We start from the raw sequence: 18,782 nt of genomic DNA, 5'->3' as shown, positions 1-18,782 counted from the left end.
ACTGTACTGAGAGATACCAAGTCCATAAAACTCAAAATGTCTTTTATCTGATTGGCTGTGCTGGCTAGAGTGATCTCTATGTTTGGATGTGAGAAGAAAAACATATATTTATATATGAACATAAAAATATATGAACAGCAAAAGCACTTAGAATATCAAGGCTGAAGGAACAATTCTGTGCCTTTGGCTTGGAAAGGCTCACGTAAGCGACATTTCTCTCTAGATCTTTGTACTTTACACTCATTTTTACTCAGCAAAAGCAAAACTCAACAAGTGCTGAGTGTAACACACTGCCATCCTACATGCACACCCAGGCTAGTGTTCCAGGTGGCAGGCTCTCTCTTAATGCACTGGGCTAACTTAAATAGAATTCTGATATATTAAAGCCTAACCTTGTCCATGCTGAATAAGGCCTGATACTGAGGAATGACAGCATTCCGTGGCTCAGTCAGGATCTGTACAAGTGTCTTCTCATCCAGGCTGTGCAAAGGAACCACCACAGGCAACCGTCCCACAAACTCTGGTATCATGCCAAACTCAATAAGGTCTCTGGCTTCCACATGGCGGAGTAACCGATCTTTCTCTTCAATGTCCTGATGCGTGTTGGATTCTCCACTCCGATTAGCAAGGTCTGCAGCAGCCGCAGCCCTTCTCCCCTTTCCCAGATTAGACTGTGTTCCAAATCCAAGATACTATCCAAGAAATGCAGAGATTAAATAGTAGACGGCTGTGGCAAAAGTGCTTCACACCTAACAGCCCCATGTGAAACAGTCACATACATTAAGTACTTCACACCTAACAGCCCCATGTGAAACAGTCACAGAGATTAAGTACTTCACACCTAACAGCCCCATGTGAAACAGTCACAGAGATTAAGTGCTTCACACCTAACAGCCCCATGTGAAACAGTCACACACATTAAGTACTTCACACCTAACAGCCCCATGTGAAACAGTCACAGAGATTAAGTGCTTCACACCTAACAGCCCCATGTGAAACAGTCACATACATTAAGTACTTCACACCTAACAGCCCCATGTGAAACAGTCACACACATTAAGTACTTTGACCAAGGATTTGCTTTTCTAAGTAGCAAAGCCAAGATCTGAACTCAGGCCTTAGATTTCTGCTAAGTTCACAACTAAATGAAATGCCCTAAATCCCAACAGGTTAAAACTATGTGGAAAATCCTCCTCTGACATGTCCTTGATTCTTTAACATTACTGTTAACTTTACATATCTCTGCCATCAAACTCTTTTTGGAAGTCTGAAGAAGCATTAGTAACTGCTAACACTGGAACACAGTTTCCTGCCTTTGGTTACAGAAACTTAAATACAAGCTAATCTGTTACTATGTTTGTCACACATGAAGGAAAAAAAGATTCTTTGTTAATTTATGTAGAATTCCAACAGCAAGAAATAAATTAACTAAAATAAGAACTGAACTGTGATGCTGGGCAGTGGTGGCGCACGCCTTTAATCTCAGCGCTTGGGAGGCAGAGGCAGGTGGATTTCTGAGTTCGAGGCCAGCCTGGTCTACAGAGTGAGTTCCAGGACAGCCAGGGCTACACAGAGAAACCCTGTCTCGAAAAACAAAACAAAACAAAACAAAACAAAACAAAACAAAACAAAAAAAACAAAAAACTGACCTGTGTCCAGGCTTGATCACATGACTCAGTCCCTGTGAGGAGGGTGGAAGCTAGGAGAGGGCTACTAAATTACTACTTAGAATTAGTACATTAAGGCAAGCATTCAGGACAACTTAAAGCCAACTGTCAGAAAGCACATTACAATCCACTCACTTAGGAATGTCATGAGATGTAATCGTGGCTACTAAATTAAAACCCAAAAGCAGAAGAGACATAGGGTGTTCTAGGATTTTCACTACTGTGCTATCTTTACATCTTACGGGAACCATTCAGCTACTTGGTGCAGGAAGTGAACCCTGAAATCCAAGCCCCAATTAAAATCATGGCTTGTAAGAATATTTTACAAGAGGGAGGCTGGGGAGATGGCTCAGTGGTTAAAGAGCACTGACTGTTCTTCCAGAGGTCCTGAGTTCAATTCCCAGCACCCACACGGTGCTCACAACCGTCTGCAGTGGGGTCTGATGGCCTATTCTGCCCTGCAGGTGCACATGCAGATACAGAGCTCATATATATATAAGTTACATTAATAAATCTTTTTCAAAAAGTTTAAAAATGTTTTACAAGAGACACCAATATGACACAGTAAAGTCGCAATCCGTTCCCTACCCTCTTTCCTCTACGTTCTTCCCATTTGGAAAACCCAGCATTCCTTAAGGACACATTTAAGGGCAGTGAGACCGGCTGTCTGCTGAGCCCCGGCTGCCGCAGACCATTTGCTCCTCTCCAACAGTCTGAGAGCTCCTTAGACAAAATATACAACTAAACTCATCGAGTTACACTTTAAAATTATTCATCCATAGGTTCATGGAGACAGGGTCTCACTGTCATCCTGGCTGTCCTGGACCTCAATATGTAGATGAGGCTGGCCTCAAATACACAGTGACCTGCTTTTGCCTCCCAACTGCAGCGATTAAAGTCCTGTGCCATCCTGCATAGCTCCGTCATAGGTATCTGGATGCAGAGTTTCAGGGAAACTCACCTTTTCATTTTTCCTCCTGCTGATGATCCTGTCTAAGCCATTAAAGGCACCAGATGCCACAAACAAGATATTTGTTGTGTCAACTTGAACTGTCTCTCCACGTAGCTTTCGAGAATTCTTTTCTGGAACATTGACTATTGTGCCTTCTAGAAGTTTTAATAAACCCTGATAATGAATGAATTGTAGCATTACCATATGTAAAGACATTATTATATATCAAATAATAGGATTCAATGGGGGAAAATAATACATGGTTATGGTCAATGAGGGTGACTAATGAAAACTCCCACGTTTCTAAAACCAAAGTAAAAACCAGCTGCATTTATCAACTTGGTACCTCATAAATTAGCTGTAATTCAGTAAACAGCCATCTAAGGAAGCTGAGTTTGATGGGAAAGCCTTCCTTTCCCCACTCTGCCCGATCTCCTCTCCCACCTCCCCTACAGTTATGTAGCCCAGGCTAGTCTTGAGCAGTGATCCTTTTGCCTCCGCCTCTTGAGTGTTGAACTATAGGAAAAAGCCACTATATCCAGTTTGATGGCAAACTCTGAATGCAGACAGAATAATGATTCTATAAAACGGCAATGAACAGTGAGAAGATTCAAAATTGAAACACAGCCCATCTTTCACATGGATGCTGTGATGCTACCGTAATTCTATAGTCAACTTTCAGAGTATATTTTGAGATGCTTTCATAAAAAATTATTTGGTAAGTATGATAAAAACATAATTCTCTGTGTCAAAAAAGAAAGCAGCAGCATTTTGGTTTGTTATAGTTTAATTGCCATTATAGATTTAAGTTTATTACAGTGGTCAGTAGACCATTGTGACTTTAACTATGATTCTGCATAAAATGAAATGTTATTTTGTCCCATCTTTTTGAGACAGAGTGTCATGGAGCCTAGGCCAACCTCAAGCTTACTGTGTGGCTGGTGACACTGAACTCTGGATCGTCCTTCTGGGCGCACACAGTCCCGGGGACAACACTGTGTGCCACCATGTCTGCTTTCTCCTTTTGATTCTAGGGATTGAACTCAGAGCCTTGAGCATACAAGGCACACAAGCACTTTACACTGAGTGATTTCTGAGTCCTTATGCTAATCCTATACGAAGAAACAATGCATGGGTCATTTGTATCTAGTTCTTAGCTTTCTAGAAAGGTTTAAGAGAGCCCTTTGAAGAATAAAAATAAAACAGATTAAAATCATTTAAATTTCCTAAGTAATACAATTTCTTTCTTTTATAAAATTCATTTGTTTTTATTTTATGTGTATTGGTGTTTTGCCTACATGTATGTCTATGTGAGGGTGTTGTAACCTGAAGTTACAGACAGTTGTGAGCTGCCATGTGGGTGCTGGGACTTAAACCAGGCCCTCTGGAAGAGCAGTCAGTGCTCTTAACCACAGAGCCATCTCTCCAGCCCAAAGAAATATAATTTCTTATTTAAAATCATTAAAAAAAAAAAAAAACCTTCTTTTTTAGGTCTGACCTATTTTAAACAGTAATGTGAAGCTAGGTGTGGTGGCATATGCCTGTAACCCCAGCAGGCTGCGGCAGGAATACAGCTGCAAATTCAAGGGCAGCCTGGACTACACAGACCTTGTCTCAAAAAAAAAAAAAAAAAAAAAAAAAAAAAAATCCCAAATAAAATAAATAAATAGAGTGGTATGTGAAGTTTGGGGTGGGAGAAATAAAAGTGAATCTAACTGAATGTGAAACCAAACGTACAAGACTCGGGAAGCTGATGTGCTCCCTTCCTTTTAGTGGCTTGAACAGAATAGTCAACTGCTTACTTGCTGAACGCCTTCTCCACCTACGTCCCGTAACTGATGAATGCCGGGCACACTGCCAATCTTATCTACTTCATCCAGAAAGACAATTCCTACAATTTAAGGAGGATTCTATTTATAATATGAAAAAGAAAGGCACAAGATAGTCTCAGCTTTAAAAGACTGGATAGCTACAAAGCAGTTATTAATTTTTTTAACACTTAACATGTAAAGGCTTAGTCATTTAAGAATATAATATCTTTCTTATTCATCTTTTAGTGTAACTATTATGGAATTGATTTTATAGCATACAATTTGAGAATGATAACCAAAACACTGTCTGACAACAATTATCTATACTAGTAAAATGTACCCAGTCTTTTTTCTTATGGTAAGGTGAGATATTGTATGTGGACATGAGACATTTGCCAGGACGAGTAAAACTTCAGTTTAGTCTTGCTCACATCTATCCCCCCCACCACACACACATTTAAATATTCAGTGTGTGTATGCGTGTTTGTTTGTGTGTCTAAGGATATACACGTATCATTGCACATGTGGAGGTCAGGAGACAACTTGCAAGAGTTTTTCCCTCTGTCCACTATGTGGACTCTAAGGACTGAACCTAGGGCATCAGACTCTGAGGCAAGTGCTTTTGTCTGCTGACCCACCTTGGTGGCCCTTCACCAACAGATTTGTCTTAGAGCAGTGAGTGGTTCTCAACCGTCCCAATGCTGCGACCCTTTAACTCAGTTCCTCATACTGTGGTGACACCCAGCGATAAAGTTATTTAATTGCTAAATCATAACTATAATTTTGCTGTTATGAATCATAATGTAAATATCTGATATGTAGGATACCTGATACATGAGCTCAAAGTGGTCAAGAACCACTGCCTTAAAGGAATGTGACCGGGAAGCTGTTAGGATCTTCATGAAGTACTCAGAGAAAGGGAGCGAAGCACCTGTGACAATCTCGGAGGAACAGGCTACATTTTCCTATACTCATCCATTCTCAGCTCTCCCATTCTTGTCCCTGTCCCCAACCCTTCCCCATCACCAACACTAGATACCCGGAGAGGAGTACGAACAAACACACCACTGGGAACACTGAGACGTAAATGAATAGTAACCGCCTGTTTTCACTCTAGCGACTGTCTTTGGAGCCATAAGACAAAGCAAACAAGATGCCTGAAATGAGTAACACAGTGTGCTTTTCTATAATTGGAAAATGTTAGCCTTTGACTCAAAATGAGAATTATACTATTTCTTAAGACTAGATTGCTTTCTCAAGACACTTAATCTGGGGACAGACAAGCTACACTTACAACATACCTTGTTGTGCTTTCTCTACATTGTAGTTGGCATCTTGGAGTAGTTTGGCAATCACAGATTCAATATCTTCACCTACATATCCAGCCTGAGTCAAAGTTGTACAGTCACAGATAGCAAAAGGAACATCAAGGCATTTAGCTAAGGTTTGTGCCAGCAGGGTTTTACCTACAAATAAAAATAGTAACTAAAAATATAATCTTACAGGTTTTCTTAAAAAACAAACAAAACAAAAAACTTTAAGTATATAATGAAACTTGGAATGTTCCATGTGTCCTCTACTATATTCAGATCTTATTATTCCTTTACAAAGTTACAGACTGATATAATTAATACACTAACTAAAAAGTTAGGGATTAGCCCAAAGGGCTCACCAATATCTCAAATTCAGTTTACAGTCTAAACGGTGATCAAATAGCTGTAGCAATCTTAGATCTTGTTTTGCTTTGCTGACACAGGGTCTCACGCTGTGAACCTGGCTGGCCTCAAACCTGTGGTAATTCTCTAGTATCAGCCTCCCAAATGCTAGGATTACAAACAGGCATGAGAGCCAGCATCCACTATTATTACAAGGTATAGGTTACAGTATCATCCTCTGTTTTCAAAAAATGCATAGTAAAGTTTTCCAAAATGTTATTTACCTGACCCAGTTGGTCCAAGCAGCAAAATATTACTTTTTTCAAGTTTGATATCATCATGAGCAGAGTCCAATACTTGGCCTCCTCGTCTCTCCTGAGGTGTCTGCTGGTTTACCTGCTGCTGCACGGACGCTCCCAAGGCGTTGCCATGCGGGCTGATGCCAGCGATCTGAAGCAACTCTAGGGAAACAACACAGGCATCACTAGAGCCGCCCCTCAATTTATTTGAAAAATGCCCCATACAATCCTACATCCAGAAACAAGAAGCACTTACTGAAAACAACTCAAATATTTCAGCAGTGCTTTACCCAAAATAGAGAATTTCAAATTGAATAGTGGCAAATGCTAAATACAAGACTATAAAACAATGAGCTTCAAAGGAAGGAACTGGAAAAGAACAGACTCTGTTCCTCAGTCACCTCAGTGTGTGAGCATCAGCCGCCGGCTGCTCCACAGTCACCTCAGTGTGTGAGTGTCAGCCACCGGCTGCTCCTCAGTCACCTCACTGTGTGAGCATCAGCCGCCAGCATTCGTTAGCCACTAAAGAGCTGCACAACCCTGCACAGCTACAGAAACTTTCTGATTCTGTTTTCCATCTATAAACAGCATTATCACCTGTCCCATTAATTTCAGACACATAGTCGGATGTTATAAGGATAAGCATGATTTCAAGATACTATGCACAATTAAGGTCTATCTGTCCCTCTTTCTTACTGTCTGTATAAATGAAAGGCTGGACTATAGACAAAAACAATGAGACCATGTATTGGAGAACACACTTTTCAAGTACAGGAAGCGGAGCGTGGCAAATGTCTGATTTCAAGGGAAGCCTGGACTACATAGTGGGTCTCCAGGCCAACCAGAGTTACATAAGGAGACAAGAATGGAGGAGGAGGAGGAAGAGGAGGAGGAGGAGGAGGGGGAGAAGGAGGAGGGAACTAGGAAGCTTGAGCTAGTCTCGGTTTGGCTGCCTCCTGCTTAAAGAACCATGGGGAGTTGCCTGCCTTTGCTGGACACACTTCAACTACATTATGAAAACACTAACACTGCCCTTTTCTAGTCTCATCTTCCTGTAGAAATGTTTCTTTTAGTGTAGCAGGAAACCACGTGTGGTAGATCGCACTACTCACGTCCTTATCTCAATAACTGATTTTACTGGGTATCAATAGGATCCTTCTGGTCCCTTCAACAAACAAAATATTTAACTAGTTTATAAAAATGAATACTTAGTCTTTTTTTTCCTCTTGACTATAACTCAGAGTCTTTAAAGTTTTTTTACCTTGGTAAATAACCAAATTGTCCCCAGTTCTCATCACTGAAGGTATCTGTGACTACAGTTACTTGTGTATGACTTTGGATTCTGTACTATACTTTATGTGTATAAATGTTTGACTGAGAATCTGTGCGCCATGAGCACACTTGTGTACTTGTTGGTCAAAAAGAAGGGATTAGCTTCCCCGAAGCTGGGGTTACAGAGGGTTGTGAGCCATCACGTGAGTGCTGGGGACTGAACTCAGGCCCTTTGCGAAAACATCACGTGTCCTAAAACCCTGAGTCATCTCTTCGGGCCCCTGGGTTTACTTTTAATTTACTTCTAAGAAATGAGTTAAGAATATCACGGTGCTGTCTAGTAACCATTTTAATCAAACCAATAGACAGAATAATAACAGCTCCGCAGCCATCCAATCTCCATCGTGTCCTAGTCTGTCATCAATCATCACTTTATTATCCACATTAGGGAAGAAAACAGACTGTATGTCTGAGTTTAGCTGCTACTGGCAAAATTTCTTTTTTAATTTCTGGGAAATCCAATTAGGAATGGCAGTAATAAAGGTCTTGACTTTGATTTAGCTCTGTCCAACAGAGAAAAATGATAAATATTTTTTTAAATTACAAGAGATAAATAAATTACAATGAAGCTGCACAATACACATGTGTTTGTATTTATTCAGTGAGCTAGGGAGGTGGCCTAGCAGGTAAAGCACTAGCTGGATAACATGGACAACCTCAAGTTTGATCCTTGGAACGCATGTGAAATATATCACGTTTATTGAGAGATTCAGGGCAGGTGTGGTATACACAGTGCAGCAGCAGAAACAAGAAAGACGCTGCACCAACAAAGTGCAGCTCCTGGCAGTTGTCCCCTGACCTCCATGTGCTGTGTTGGCCACATACACAGCAAAACAGACTGGTAACTGTGATGCCGATTATAGCAGTGCCTGGATCATACTGTGTGATGAGCCTGCTCTCAGGCAGCCCTCCATCCCTGCTCTGCCTCACTCTGTAAGTAGTTCTCCACAATGAGAGCTATGAGCAAAGAGGTCAGAGTGACAGTCAGTGACACGGAGCTCAACAGATCTGTGTGTGTGTGTGTGTGTGTGTGTGTAACAGTCAGTGACACGGAGCTCAACGGATCTGTGTGTGTGTGTGTGTGTGTGTAACAGTCAGTGACACGGAGCTCAACAGATCTCTGTGTGTGTGTGTGTGTAACAGTCAGTGACACAGAGATCAGCAGATCTCTCTCTGTGTGTGTGTGTGTGTGTGTGTGTGTATGTGTGTGTGTGTGTCAATGCGTAAACTGCTTATAGTTCATTTTCCAGTTTTCTCATCTGTAAAATGGGGTTGAAAAATAAAGGTTCATGCCTTACAAGCTTGGGAAAGATTAACTGAACACACGTAAAACAGCACATCGCCAACAAGGTAAGTTACAGAAACACTTGCTCTTATTACTGCTTTTTCCACAGCCTGGGGATTTAGCTCAGTGGCAGAGCACTTGTTTAGTGTGCGTGAGGCTCCAAGCTCGATTTTTACTTCCACCAGAAAAAAAGAAAAGAAATTATTTATAGAGTATAAAGGTAAGCTAAGGATTACAGCTTGATTCAAGTAAACAGTTTTATACCAGGACTTAATAGCGCATGCCTTTAATTCCAGCACTTGGGAAGCAGAGGCAGAAGAATGAATCTCTGCGAGTTCGAGGCCAGCTTGGTCTACAGAGTTCTAGGACAGCCAGGGCTACATAGAAACCCTGTCTCAAAAACCAAAATGAAAAACATAAAAAGAAAGAAAGAAACAGAGTTATGTTCCAAAAGTAAAGAAAAATCATTTATGTCTAAGAGCTGTATGCAGGTATCTAATTTCCAAAGGAACATAAGAATACTTTTCAAAAATGTTTTATTAGTTAGGGTGAGGTAGTACACTTCTTTAACCCTAGGACTAGGCAAGCAGAAGCCAGTCTAGTCTATATAACAAGTTCCAAGATGGGGAAGGGGGTTGGGGGAGGAGATGTTCCATGCCTAGGCACACGCTACTGTGTGAACGTACTCTGTAGCACTGGCTCTTTCCCCACATCCAGGAGGGTTCTGAGAACTGAGCTCAGGTCATCAGGCTTTACACATCAAATGCATTATTCCATGAGCAATTTTGTCAGCCCAAGAAAAACTTCTGTATTTTGCATTAGTCATGACTTGGTCTAATGTCCTAACTTCAGAACCCGAAATTCTACACAGAACATAACTAAACAGTAGATAATGATAAATTATACTTAAATGTCTGAAATGTTTACAAGTCAATCAATAAAATTACAAACTGCTTTAGCTGAGGTGCTTGAGTACTTTTTTTTTGTTTTGTTTTTTTTTTTTGTTTTGTTTTGTTTTTTTGTTTTTTCGGGACAGGGTTTCTCTGTGTAGCCCTGGCTGTCCTGGAACTCACTCTGTAGACCAGGCTGGCCTCGAACTCAGAAATCCGCCTGCCTCTGCCTCGCAAGTGCTGGGATTAAAGGTGTGCGCCACCACTGCCCGGCGCTTGAGTACTATCATTTGTTAAAATTTAAATTATATTAGGTGTCTTGCGTACAGCTTATCAGTATCATAGTTTTATCCTTACTTATATTATTACATGAGTGGCAGTGCAGAGCAATCACTACAGATTTTTTTTTTTTTACTAATTTATACTACTTTCACTAGATACCATCCCAAATTTATTAGTACTGACTGTACAGTTGGTTATATCTTTAGATTTGAGAGTCTCTATGTACACTCAGGCTAGTCTGAGACTTTCAGGGTAGCTCTACGTGGCCTTAACTCACATCCTCTCCTCTCTTGAGTGCTGGGATTACAAGCATGTACCACCATACTTGGTTTATATCTTATATTCTTATATACAATTTAATTTGATTGTTTTCACTGTATGTCCTTTTAAAAAGTCTTCATGTGTATGGGCATTTTGCCTTCGTGTATGTCTGTGCACCACTCGCCTGCTTATTGCCTTTGGAGACCAAAAGGAAACTGGATCTCCTGGAGCTGGAGCTGCAGACAGTTGAGCTGAGCCGCTGAGCCGCCTCCCAGCTCTGCTGAGAGTCAGGCTTAATTTTACTGTGTCATTACTGAAGATCAGTATTTCCATAAATTTAAAAATAACTTGCTCAAGGTATGGTGGCACATATCTATCTGTAACTTCAACACTCTACAATTCAAGGCCAGCCTTGGCTACACAGCTAGGTCACTGTATCAAGCACAGACCCATCCACTCATACACAGAGACAATATAATTTTCTCTTTAAAAATTTTAAATTTAGCTGGGTGTCAGTGGTGCCCGCATTTAAACCCAGCACTTAGGAGGCAGGCATCTCTGCATTCCAGACCAGCCTGGTCTACAGAGCCAGTTCCAGGACAGCCAGTGCTACCCAGAGAAACCCTGTCTTGAAAAACAGCAACAAAATTTTAAATTAGGGGCTGGAGAGATGGCTCAGTGACTAATGGCACTGACTGCTCTTCCAGAGACCTGAGTTCAATTCCCAGCAACCACATGGTGGCTCACAACCATTTGTAATGGGATCTGATACACTCTTCTGGTGTATCTGAAGACAGCTACAGTGTACTCATATACATAAAATATTTTAAAAAATTTTTTAATTAGACATATTGTTTTTTTATTAAATTGGTTTCCCTCTAAGCTACAACACACACACACTGAGGTTAGAAAACACAGCGGAGTCGATTCCCTCCACTATGTGGAAAAGCTAGGTGAGTACTGACTCAGGTCACCAAGCTTGCACATCAAGTCTCATTGGTCCACAAAAGATAAGACCTGGAGACATGGCTCAAGAGTCAGGAGTGCATGCTGTTCTTGAACAGGACCTGAGTGTGATTCCCAGCACCCACAGCAGGCAGCAGTTCACAACTTCAGCAACTCCAGCTCCAGAGGATGCACGACACCTATTCTCATTTGTTTTTGTTTTTTTGCTTGATTGCTTGCTTGCTTGCTTGCTGACAAGGTTTCTCTGTGTAGCCCTGACTGCGCTGAACTTCACTCTGTAGACCAGGCTGGCCTGGAACTCAAGAGATCTGCCTGCCTCTGCCTCCCAAGTGCTAGGATCCCATCACCATCCCCTGGCAAAATCTTTTTAAAAAATTTTTTCCAAAGTTACATATCACATATAAAAGAGACATTTAAATGATGCACAAGAGAGAGTTAAATAACCCTTCTTGGTAACACACAGGCAAGCATCACTACCACTGAGATGCATCCCTGAGGCAATCTCAGAAACAAGAGTACAGACAGGACCTGAGGGAGGTGACTTACTTGTAAATCTGTACTCATCCTCCCGTCTTCTTATTTCTAACTCTAAGAAAGGAGATAAAAAGGGCAATATGAAATATTATATATGTGTTTGGGGCAGCCAAGAACAAATGTTTACTTCCTGTCTTCTTCCAAATCATTTAAAGGGTGTATTCAGTTTTCCACTTTTCATGTTATGAAATAATTTCGATGCAACATCCTTTCTATGGTAAAAAAAAAAACAAAAAACCTGAAACCAAGCTTAATGATGATTGCCCAGGTACTAATAGTCACGTAAGTGTAATTTAAAATTATTATTTATTAAAACTATTGCATATTTTAAGAGAATAATAATCTATGCACCATGAGTTGACGTTCCTCATGCTATAAATGTGAGACTTTTTGCTTGTCTAGCGTCTCCTACAATTTAGACTTTAACGACTGAAAAGAACTAGAGAATAGTTGCTGTGTAACAAGACTGTACTCTTTGGACCTTACAAAAATGAAGGTCCTAAGCCCACCATTAGGTATGACTTCTGCCTTCTAAAAATAAACTGTCTTACACATAACTGTCTTACAAAGAGCTCAACAGGTGAGCAGTGTCTTCATTAAATCAGTTATATGTTTAGTAGCTGCTCAAAAGCGTACGCACAAGTTTCTCAAATTGTATAATAATGACTAAAAGAACCTAAAATGTTGGATTTTAGACCTAAATCAGAAATCAGGGCTCTCTGGACAACAAAATAAAAGCCTAAATATTTACGTTTTATTTGAATTGTAATTTATATTTAAAAAAAAAAACTATTCTATTACTATATTGTCCACAGTAAATTGTCATTACGTAGTAGAGTGGTATTAGAATCTCAGATTAATAGGAAATATACTGAAAATTACAGATCTGCCCTTAACCTCATGTTCTGTAGCTCCCCACCCCACTCCCAAAACAGAGTGCTAAACAAGTCATCACGTCTAACTTAGGCAAATAACACTCTGTATCCTGAACCCAAAAGACAAACACTAGAGTCGTCAGAGCACTGCAGTGATCTCAAGGATTCAGAGACAGTCACTTTGCTGGTTTTGTGATGCTCACTATCAAAGGTAAAGGTGGCCGTGCGGGCCGAGCAGTGCCCCACAGCTGAGCTGCTCACACAGCTCCTAGACAGACAGATACTCAAGAAACAGTTTACTCTGTGACTCCAGGTTTTAAGAAACAATACTTACCTTAACTAAAGTTTGCACTTTGGCATTTTTTTATTCTCGCTTACTTAATAAAAAAATAAAGCTACTGGCGAGGCACCAAATGACTTCAGAATCTACTGTGAGACAATTTAAAACGTTGTATTACGGTAAGAAGATTTTCAACTAAGTTACAAATAAAAATTAGGCATAGTAATCTCCATTGTGGTCAATTACCAAAACCACTGACCTCTAGGTGTCAACGATGTCTGCTTCTCAAGCTCCGCTTGCTGTCTCAGATTAGCTGGAATATTATTATATATTCTTTTATAATGATTGTACACAGCAACTGAAAGCACTTTCTTAGCAAACGACTGGCCAACAACATACTTGTCGAGGTAGTTGTAAATCTGAAAAATGATCAGACATAAACAGTTCACTAGGAGCCATCCTAAGAACAACACAGTTCAAATCTACAAGCTAAACAAATTTTCTTAGAGTTTCAATTTGAAAAAAAAGGTTCCCATTAAAAATGAGGTGTCTACAGCTGGAGAGATGGCTCAGTGGTTAAGAGTGCTTGCACTGCCGGGCGGTGGTGGCGCACCCGCCTTTGATCCCAGCACTTGGGAGGCAGAGGCAGGCGGATTTCTGAGTTCGAGGCCAGCCTGGTCTACAGAGTGAGTTCCAGGACAGCCAGGGCTACACAGAGAAACCCTATCTTGAAAAAACAAAACAAAACAAAACAAAAAAAAAAACCAAAAACAACAACAAAAAAAGAGTGCTTGCACTACTGCAGAGGGTTAGAGTTTAGTTCCCAGCACCCACAGGAGGCAGCTCAGCACTGCTTGTAATTCGGCCTCCAGGGAATTTGACACCTTCTTCTGGCCCCAGCAGGCACCCACCGCCCAAACATACAGATACTGACACATGCACACCTACACATGAGAGAATGAGAGAGAGAGAGAGAGAGAGAGAGAGAGATCTTTTTTAAAAAGTCATTCATTTACCTGAAAAGCAACTTAAAATGTTGTTCTTTCCGTTTTGTAGGGAGGGCAGGACCCAGGGTTTGGCTGCTGCCTTGAATGCTCTGCTACTGAACCACACCCTCAACTCACTTTTGTTAATAAAAATCAAAGCTGTTTCACACTTCATATTACCAGCTGTTTGGAACCAGCATCCACTTCTTGACTTTTAGTAAGGAAGGAACTGAACATTGTGCCACATGTAATTCTATTATTATGTGATAGGGAGAGGCAGGAGGGTCTCAAGTTCAAGACTGGCCTGAGTGACACAGTAACACCTTGTCTCTATGATAACCATGCACACAGAGAAGCTATTAATATCGATCAATTCCTGAGAAGTTAAATCACTTATGTATTTTCTAGAGCTTTGACCCAGATGTCCAAAATCCACACAAATTAGCACAGATACAAAACTTACTATTACATTATTTACATGACCATTTCTTTAGCCTTAAATTATATTTTTTCAAATGTTACTGATTCCTCACATATTCTATCTCAGCATTACTAAATCTGCCACAATAGGCATGGAGTCAGACATACACGAATACGCTGAACACAGCAGGAGAGGGTAAGGAGTGCAAGTGTGAGCACCCAGTCCATGCCAGGGCAGAGGACCCAAGGCCAAGAAGTGCGAGCTTATGGGGTCTCAAAATACACACTATGTAGTCAGAGGAACCAGTGCATACTCTGTCATTCCTTCACAGGATGGAATCCCACGGTCTGAAACGTATACAAAGAGTTCAGGGGCAGGAGAGATGGCTCAGCGGTTAGGAGCACTGACTGCTCTTCCAGAGGTCCAGAGTTCAATTCCCAGCAACCACGTGGTGGCTCACAACCATCTGTAATGGGATCCGATGCCCTCTTCTGGTGTGTCTGAAGATAGCTACAATGCACTCATATAAATAATAATAAAAAAAGTCCATACCATCAAAGCCATGGAGGCACACATAAGGCAGACCTAGAAGTTGTCTTCTGTTCCCTACACATACACACATACAAAGAACACACGTATGTGTACATTTACACACACACACACACACAAAAATTAAATTAAAAATCAAAAACTTATATAGCTAGGCACAGTAGCATATGCCCGTAACAGCAGCACTTTAAAGGTGAAGGCTGGAAGACCAGAAGTTCATCTTGAACTACAAGGAGAGTTCAAGGTCAACCCAGGCTACTTGGGACAGGGTCTCAATAAAACATAACAGAACGGAAACAACAAACAAGGTAAACACCTGAGGAGCTTATCCAGACACTGTTAGGATTTAGCATAAACAGGAAGGGAGAAGCAATGAAAAGTCTGCCGGAGAAAAGGCTTCAGGAGAAAAGGCTTCTACCTTTTTGGGGGGTGGAGGCGGTTTCTGCTGGAATGCCAACTTCACGGCCTCCGCCGCTGACTCTGGTTCTTTAATTATGCTTTTCTTTGAGTCCGCTTCTGACAGCACAACGAAAAAATGGTGACATTTTTCACACTTGACAAAACGCGTGGAAGCTGAAAAAGAGGTCAAGAGAGGAAAACTTTACAAATGGTTTCAACAGTGTTCACCTTAAAACCTCAATGTAGGGCTGGGGACGTGGCTCAGCGTCAGTGCCATGGCTGTAATCTCGGCCCTTGTAAGGCTGAGGCAGAAGGACAAAAAATTCAAGGTCATACTGAGCACAGTCACAGGCCAACATAAACCAGAAAGTAACACCTTGTACCAAAAAACATAAACAAGTGAGAAAAAAACAACAACAACAGAAAAACTGGGCCAGCAAGATGGCCAAGAATTGGTCGAGGTATGGGCTTCTAAGCCCAGTTCAATCCCTGGAATCACATGGTAGGAGAGAACACACTCCCAAAAATTATCCTCTGGTCTCTACACATGCACACATATAAATAAATGTATTAAAACAATTAAAACCTAATATTCATTAAGAGATCTGGTTGTAATTCAGTTCCCATTTAACTAGAGATAATTTTAAAACTAGTTTGAGAATATAGACTAACCATCTACTGAAATACCTGAATGACTGTGACAAGAGTGTGAGTAGATTTTCTATCATTTTTATGAAAACTTCCAGTACTTAAAGTGATTTTAAAAGAGATACATCCCCTCAGCCCCCAATCCCCAACAGTGTTTCTCTGTGTAGCCATGGCTGTTGTGGAACTTGCTCTGTAGACCAGGCTTAGTTACATCTGGCTGCCTCTGCCTCCCATTCAGTACGTGCAGAGGCATGCTGGGATGGTAGGGGGCAGAAGACAATGTCAGTTCTCCAGAGCTAGTAACAGGTGGTTGTAAGCCACCCAACATAGATGCTAGAATCTGCATGTTGATCCTTGGAAGAACAGCAAGCTCTCTTAACCACTGAGCTGTCTCTCCAGTCCTATCGCTTCCACACAAGCCAGTTTAGAACACATGAGAGAGGAGGAGAGGTGGGTTAGCCCAAGCTAAAGATGTATGAAAAACCCATTACTTTATAAGTTAATTTAGAAAATGTAACTTAGAGGCTATAGAGGGGCCTTGGTGGTTAAAAATGCTCACTGCTCCTGCAAAATGACCCACGTTCCAGTGGCAGCACCTACGTGGCAGCACCTACATAGCAGCTCACAACAGTCTATAACCAAATTGCCAGGGGATCTAAGACTCTCTACTACTTTCCTGGACTTCTGTATACAAGTGTTACACATACAATTTTTAAAAATCTTAGTCTTAAGTATAATTTTTTTTTTAAGTTTGAACACGGGTATCTCAATGCCAGGTGGAGGGTTATTTTCCACTATGAATTGGTCAGGAAGAACCCAGAAAACCCCAAAATAACACATGCCATTGCCACTGTTCTTAGATAACCATGAAAACAAGAGAATAAAGCCACAGTGCTTAAAAACACAGCACACTTGGCCTCAGGACAAAGAAATCAAGTTGGAACTAACAGGAAATCTTCCTCCTCACTGGCTGGCTTTCACAGTACCAGACGGTGCTGTGTAGGCCACTGGGGTACTCGTCACCCTGGCCAGACTCTGCAAGCTACAATACTGATCTGCTGCCAGGGAACATGTAGCCACTGGTGCAACAGTGGCTCAAAGGTTATGGTAATAACCAACCTCTTCTAATTTGATTAAGTCTGCTCCACAGGAAGGAACTCATGCCTGGTACTCTAAACTAGGCCAAAACTCATGACTTCAGAGGTCAAAGGCTGCGGGCTCAGCAAGGTAGAGCATGCTACTTCTGTGTGTCAAACTGCTTCCTGCCATCTACATCCACAGGTGGATGCCCGCCGTCCTTAGCTTCACAGGAGTGCTTCTTTGCAGTGGTCAGCAGTGAACCGGTCAAAGGGCTGAGAACAAATGACTGGAGAGTGTTCGGCACTAAGTGAGACACTTACATCAATCCCCTCGGGCCCCAGAACAAGGATCAAATAAGAAGGGGCAGAAAGAACATTAGGAGTCAGAGGCTGAGGAAGAAAGAGTCTTCACAACACGACACAGCTACCACTGTACGTATGAATTCACTTCAACTTTAGTTACCTGTACAATATGGAGCCAACAAGATCAGTCAACGTTTCAAAAGACTAACCGGTTAGGTTAACCCCAGCACTTGGGACACCGATGCACAGGCTTGCTTTATTATTGTTTTGATAGAATATCTTTGTAAAGTTTTTTAAGATTCATTTTATTTTTTTGAGAATAATTTTTAAAAATTATGTTATGTGTATGGGTATTCTGTCTACCTATTTGTCTGTGCACGACATGTATGTAGTCCTCACAGAAGCCTGAAGAGGGTGTCGGATCCCCCAGAACTCAGACTGGCCGACATTTGCCAGCCCTCATGTGGGTGCTGGGAAGTGGAGCCTGGATGACTCTAGAGACACATTTCCAGTCACACGCACAAGTGACTCAGAGGCAGTGTGGGAGCATGCACAGGGCCTGCGCAGGTTTAACCAGAAGGGTAGGAGGGTTACCTGTAATTGATACCTGCTGGGAAAAGGAAAACCAGTTTTCTCTCGCCCAAGAGAAGTTGGCCATCACAAAACAAACCCAACAGTATTTTTCTGGCCTTTGTTTTGTTTTGCTTTGGGATTTTTTTTTTTTTTTTTTTTTTTTTTTTTTTTTTTTTTTTGTCTTACTGGTTTCTTGTTTGTTTTTCTGTTTTTGTGGAGTTTGGGGTGTGGAAGATATTTGTTTCTTGATTTTTTTTTTTAAAGAACTTTTGTTTTGTTTTTTCCAAGACAGGGTTTCTCTGTGTAGCCCTGGCTGTCCTGGAACTCACTCTGTAGACCAGGCTGGCTCAGTGAACAAGAGAACACATTCCTCGTATAGTGGAGCTGACATTGTCAGGAGGCTCACAGCTGTAACTCCAACTCCAGGGGATCCAGTGTGTCCGTCCTCTGCGGGACTTGCACTCAGGTAAACACCCACAGAGACACATACGCACTTATACATTATTAAAATACGATGTTAGGGGCTGGAGAGATGAGTCAGTGGTTAGAGCACTGCCTGCTCCTTCAGAGGACCCAGGTTCAATTTCCCAGCACCCACACGGTGGCTCACAAATGTCTGTAACTCTTGAGTTTTAGGGGAACCAACGCCCTCCTCAGGCTTCTATGGGGACTGCACACAAACACGCAGGCAAAATATCTATAGGTAAAATAATTTTAAAAAATTATTCTCAAAAT

The 18,782-nt window shown here is 41.4% G+C and overlaps 1 protein-coding gene across 2 annotated transcripts in view; it reads right to left on the bottom strand.

Moving 5' to 3' along the window:
* Clpx (caseinolytic mitochondrial matrix peptidase chaperone subunit X) overlaps positions 1 to 18,782 on the bottom strand; it is a 36,126-nt gene that overhangs the window by 5,123 nt on the left and 12,221 nt on the right. Inside the window, exons 4-11 of one of the 2 annotated variants that reach the window (XM_076925799.1) lie at positions 15,464 to 15,618; positions 13,349 to 13,508; positions 11,947 to 11,988; positions 6,370 to 6,546; positions 5,732 to 5,896; positions 4,422 to 4,510; positions 2,629 to 2,793; positions 393 to 692 (exon numbers count right to left, since the gene is read on the bottom strand). In XM_076925799.1, coding sequence (XP_076781914.1) covers positions 393 to 692; positions 2,629 to 2,793; positions 4,422 to 4,510; positions 5,732 to 5,896; positions 6,370 to 6,546; positions 11,947 to 11,988; positions 13,349 to 13,508; positions 15,464 to 15,618 — 1,253 coding nt within the window. The remainder of the gene's footprint in view (positions 1 to 392; positions 693 to 2,628; positions 2,794 to 4,421; positions 4,511 to 5,731; positions 5,897 to 6,369; positions 6,547 to 11,946; positions 11,989 to 13,348; positions 13,509 to 15,463; positions 15,619 to 18,782) is intronic. The other variant, XM_076925800.1, reaches the window with a different exon arrangement.

The sequence above is a fragment of the Arvicanthis niloticus genome, chromosome 26 (assembly GCF_011762505.2).
Source record: "Arvicanthis niloticus isolate mArvNil1 chromosome 26, mArvNil1.pat.X, whole genome shotgun sequence".
Taxonomy (NCBI): domain Eukaryota; kingdom Metazoa; phylum Chordata; class Mammalia; order Rodentia; family Muridae; genus Arvicanthis; species Arvicanthis niloticus.
The sequence above is the reverse complement of the archived record's forward strand: the minus strand, read 5'-3'. Positions and strand labels throughout refer to the sequence as shown.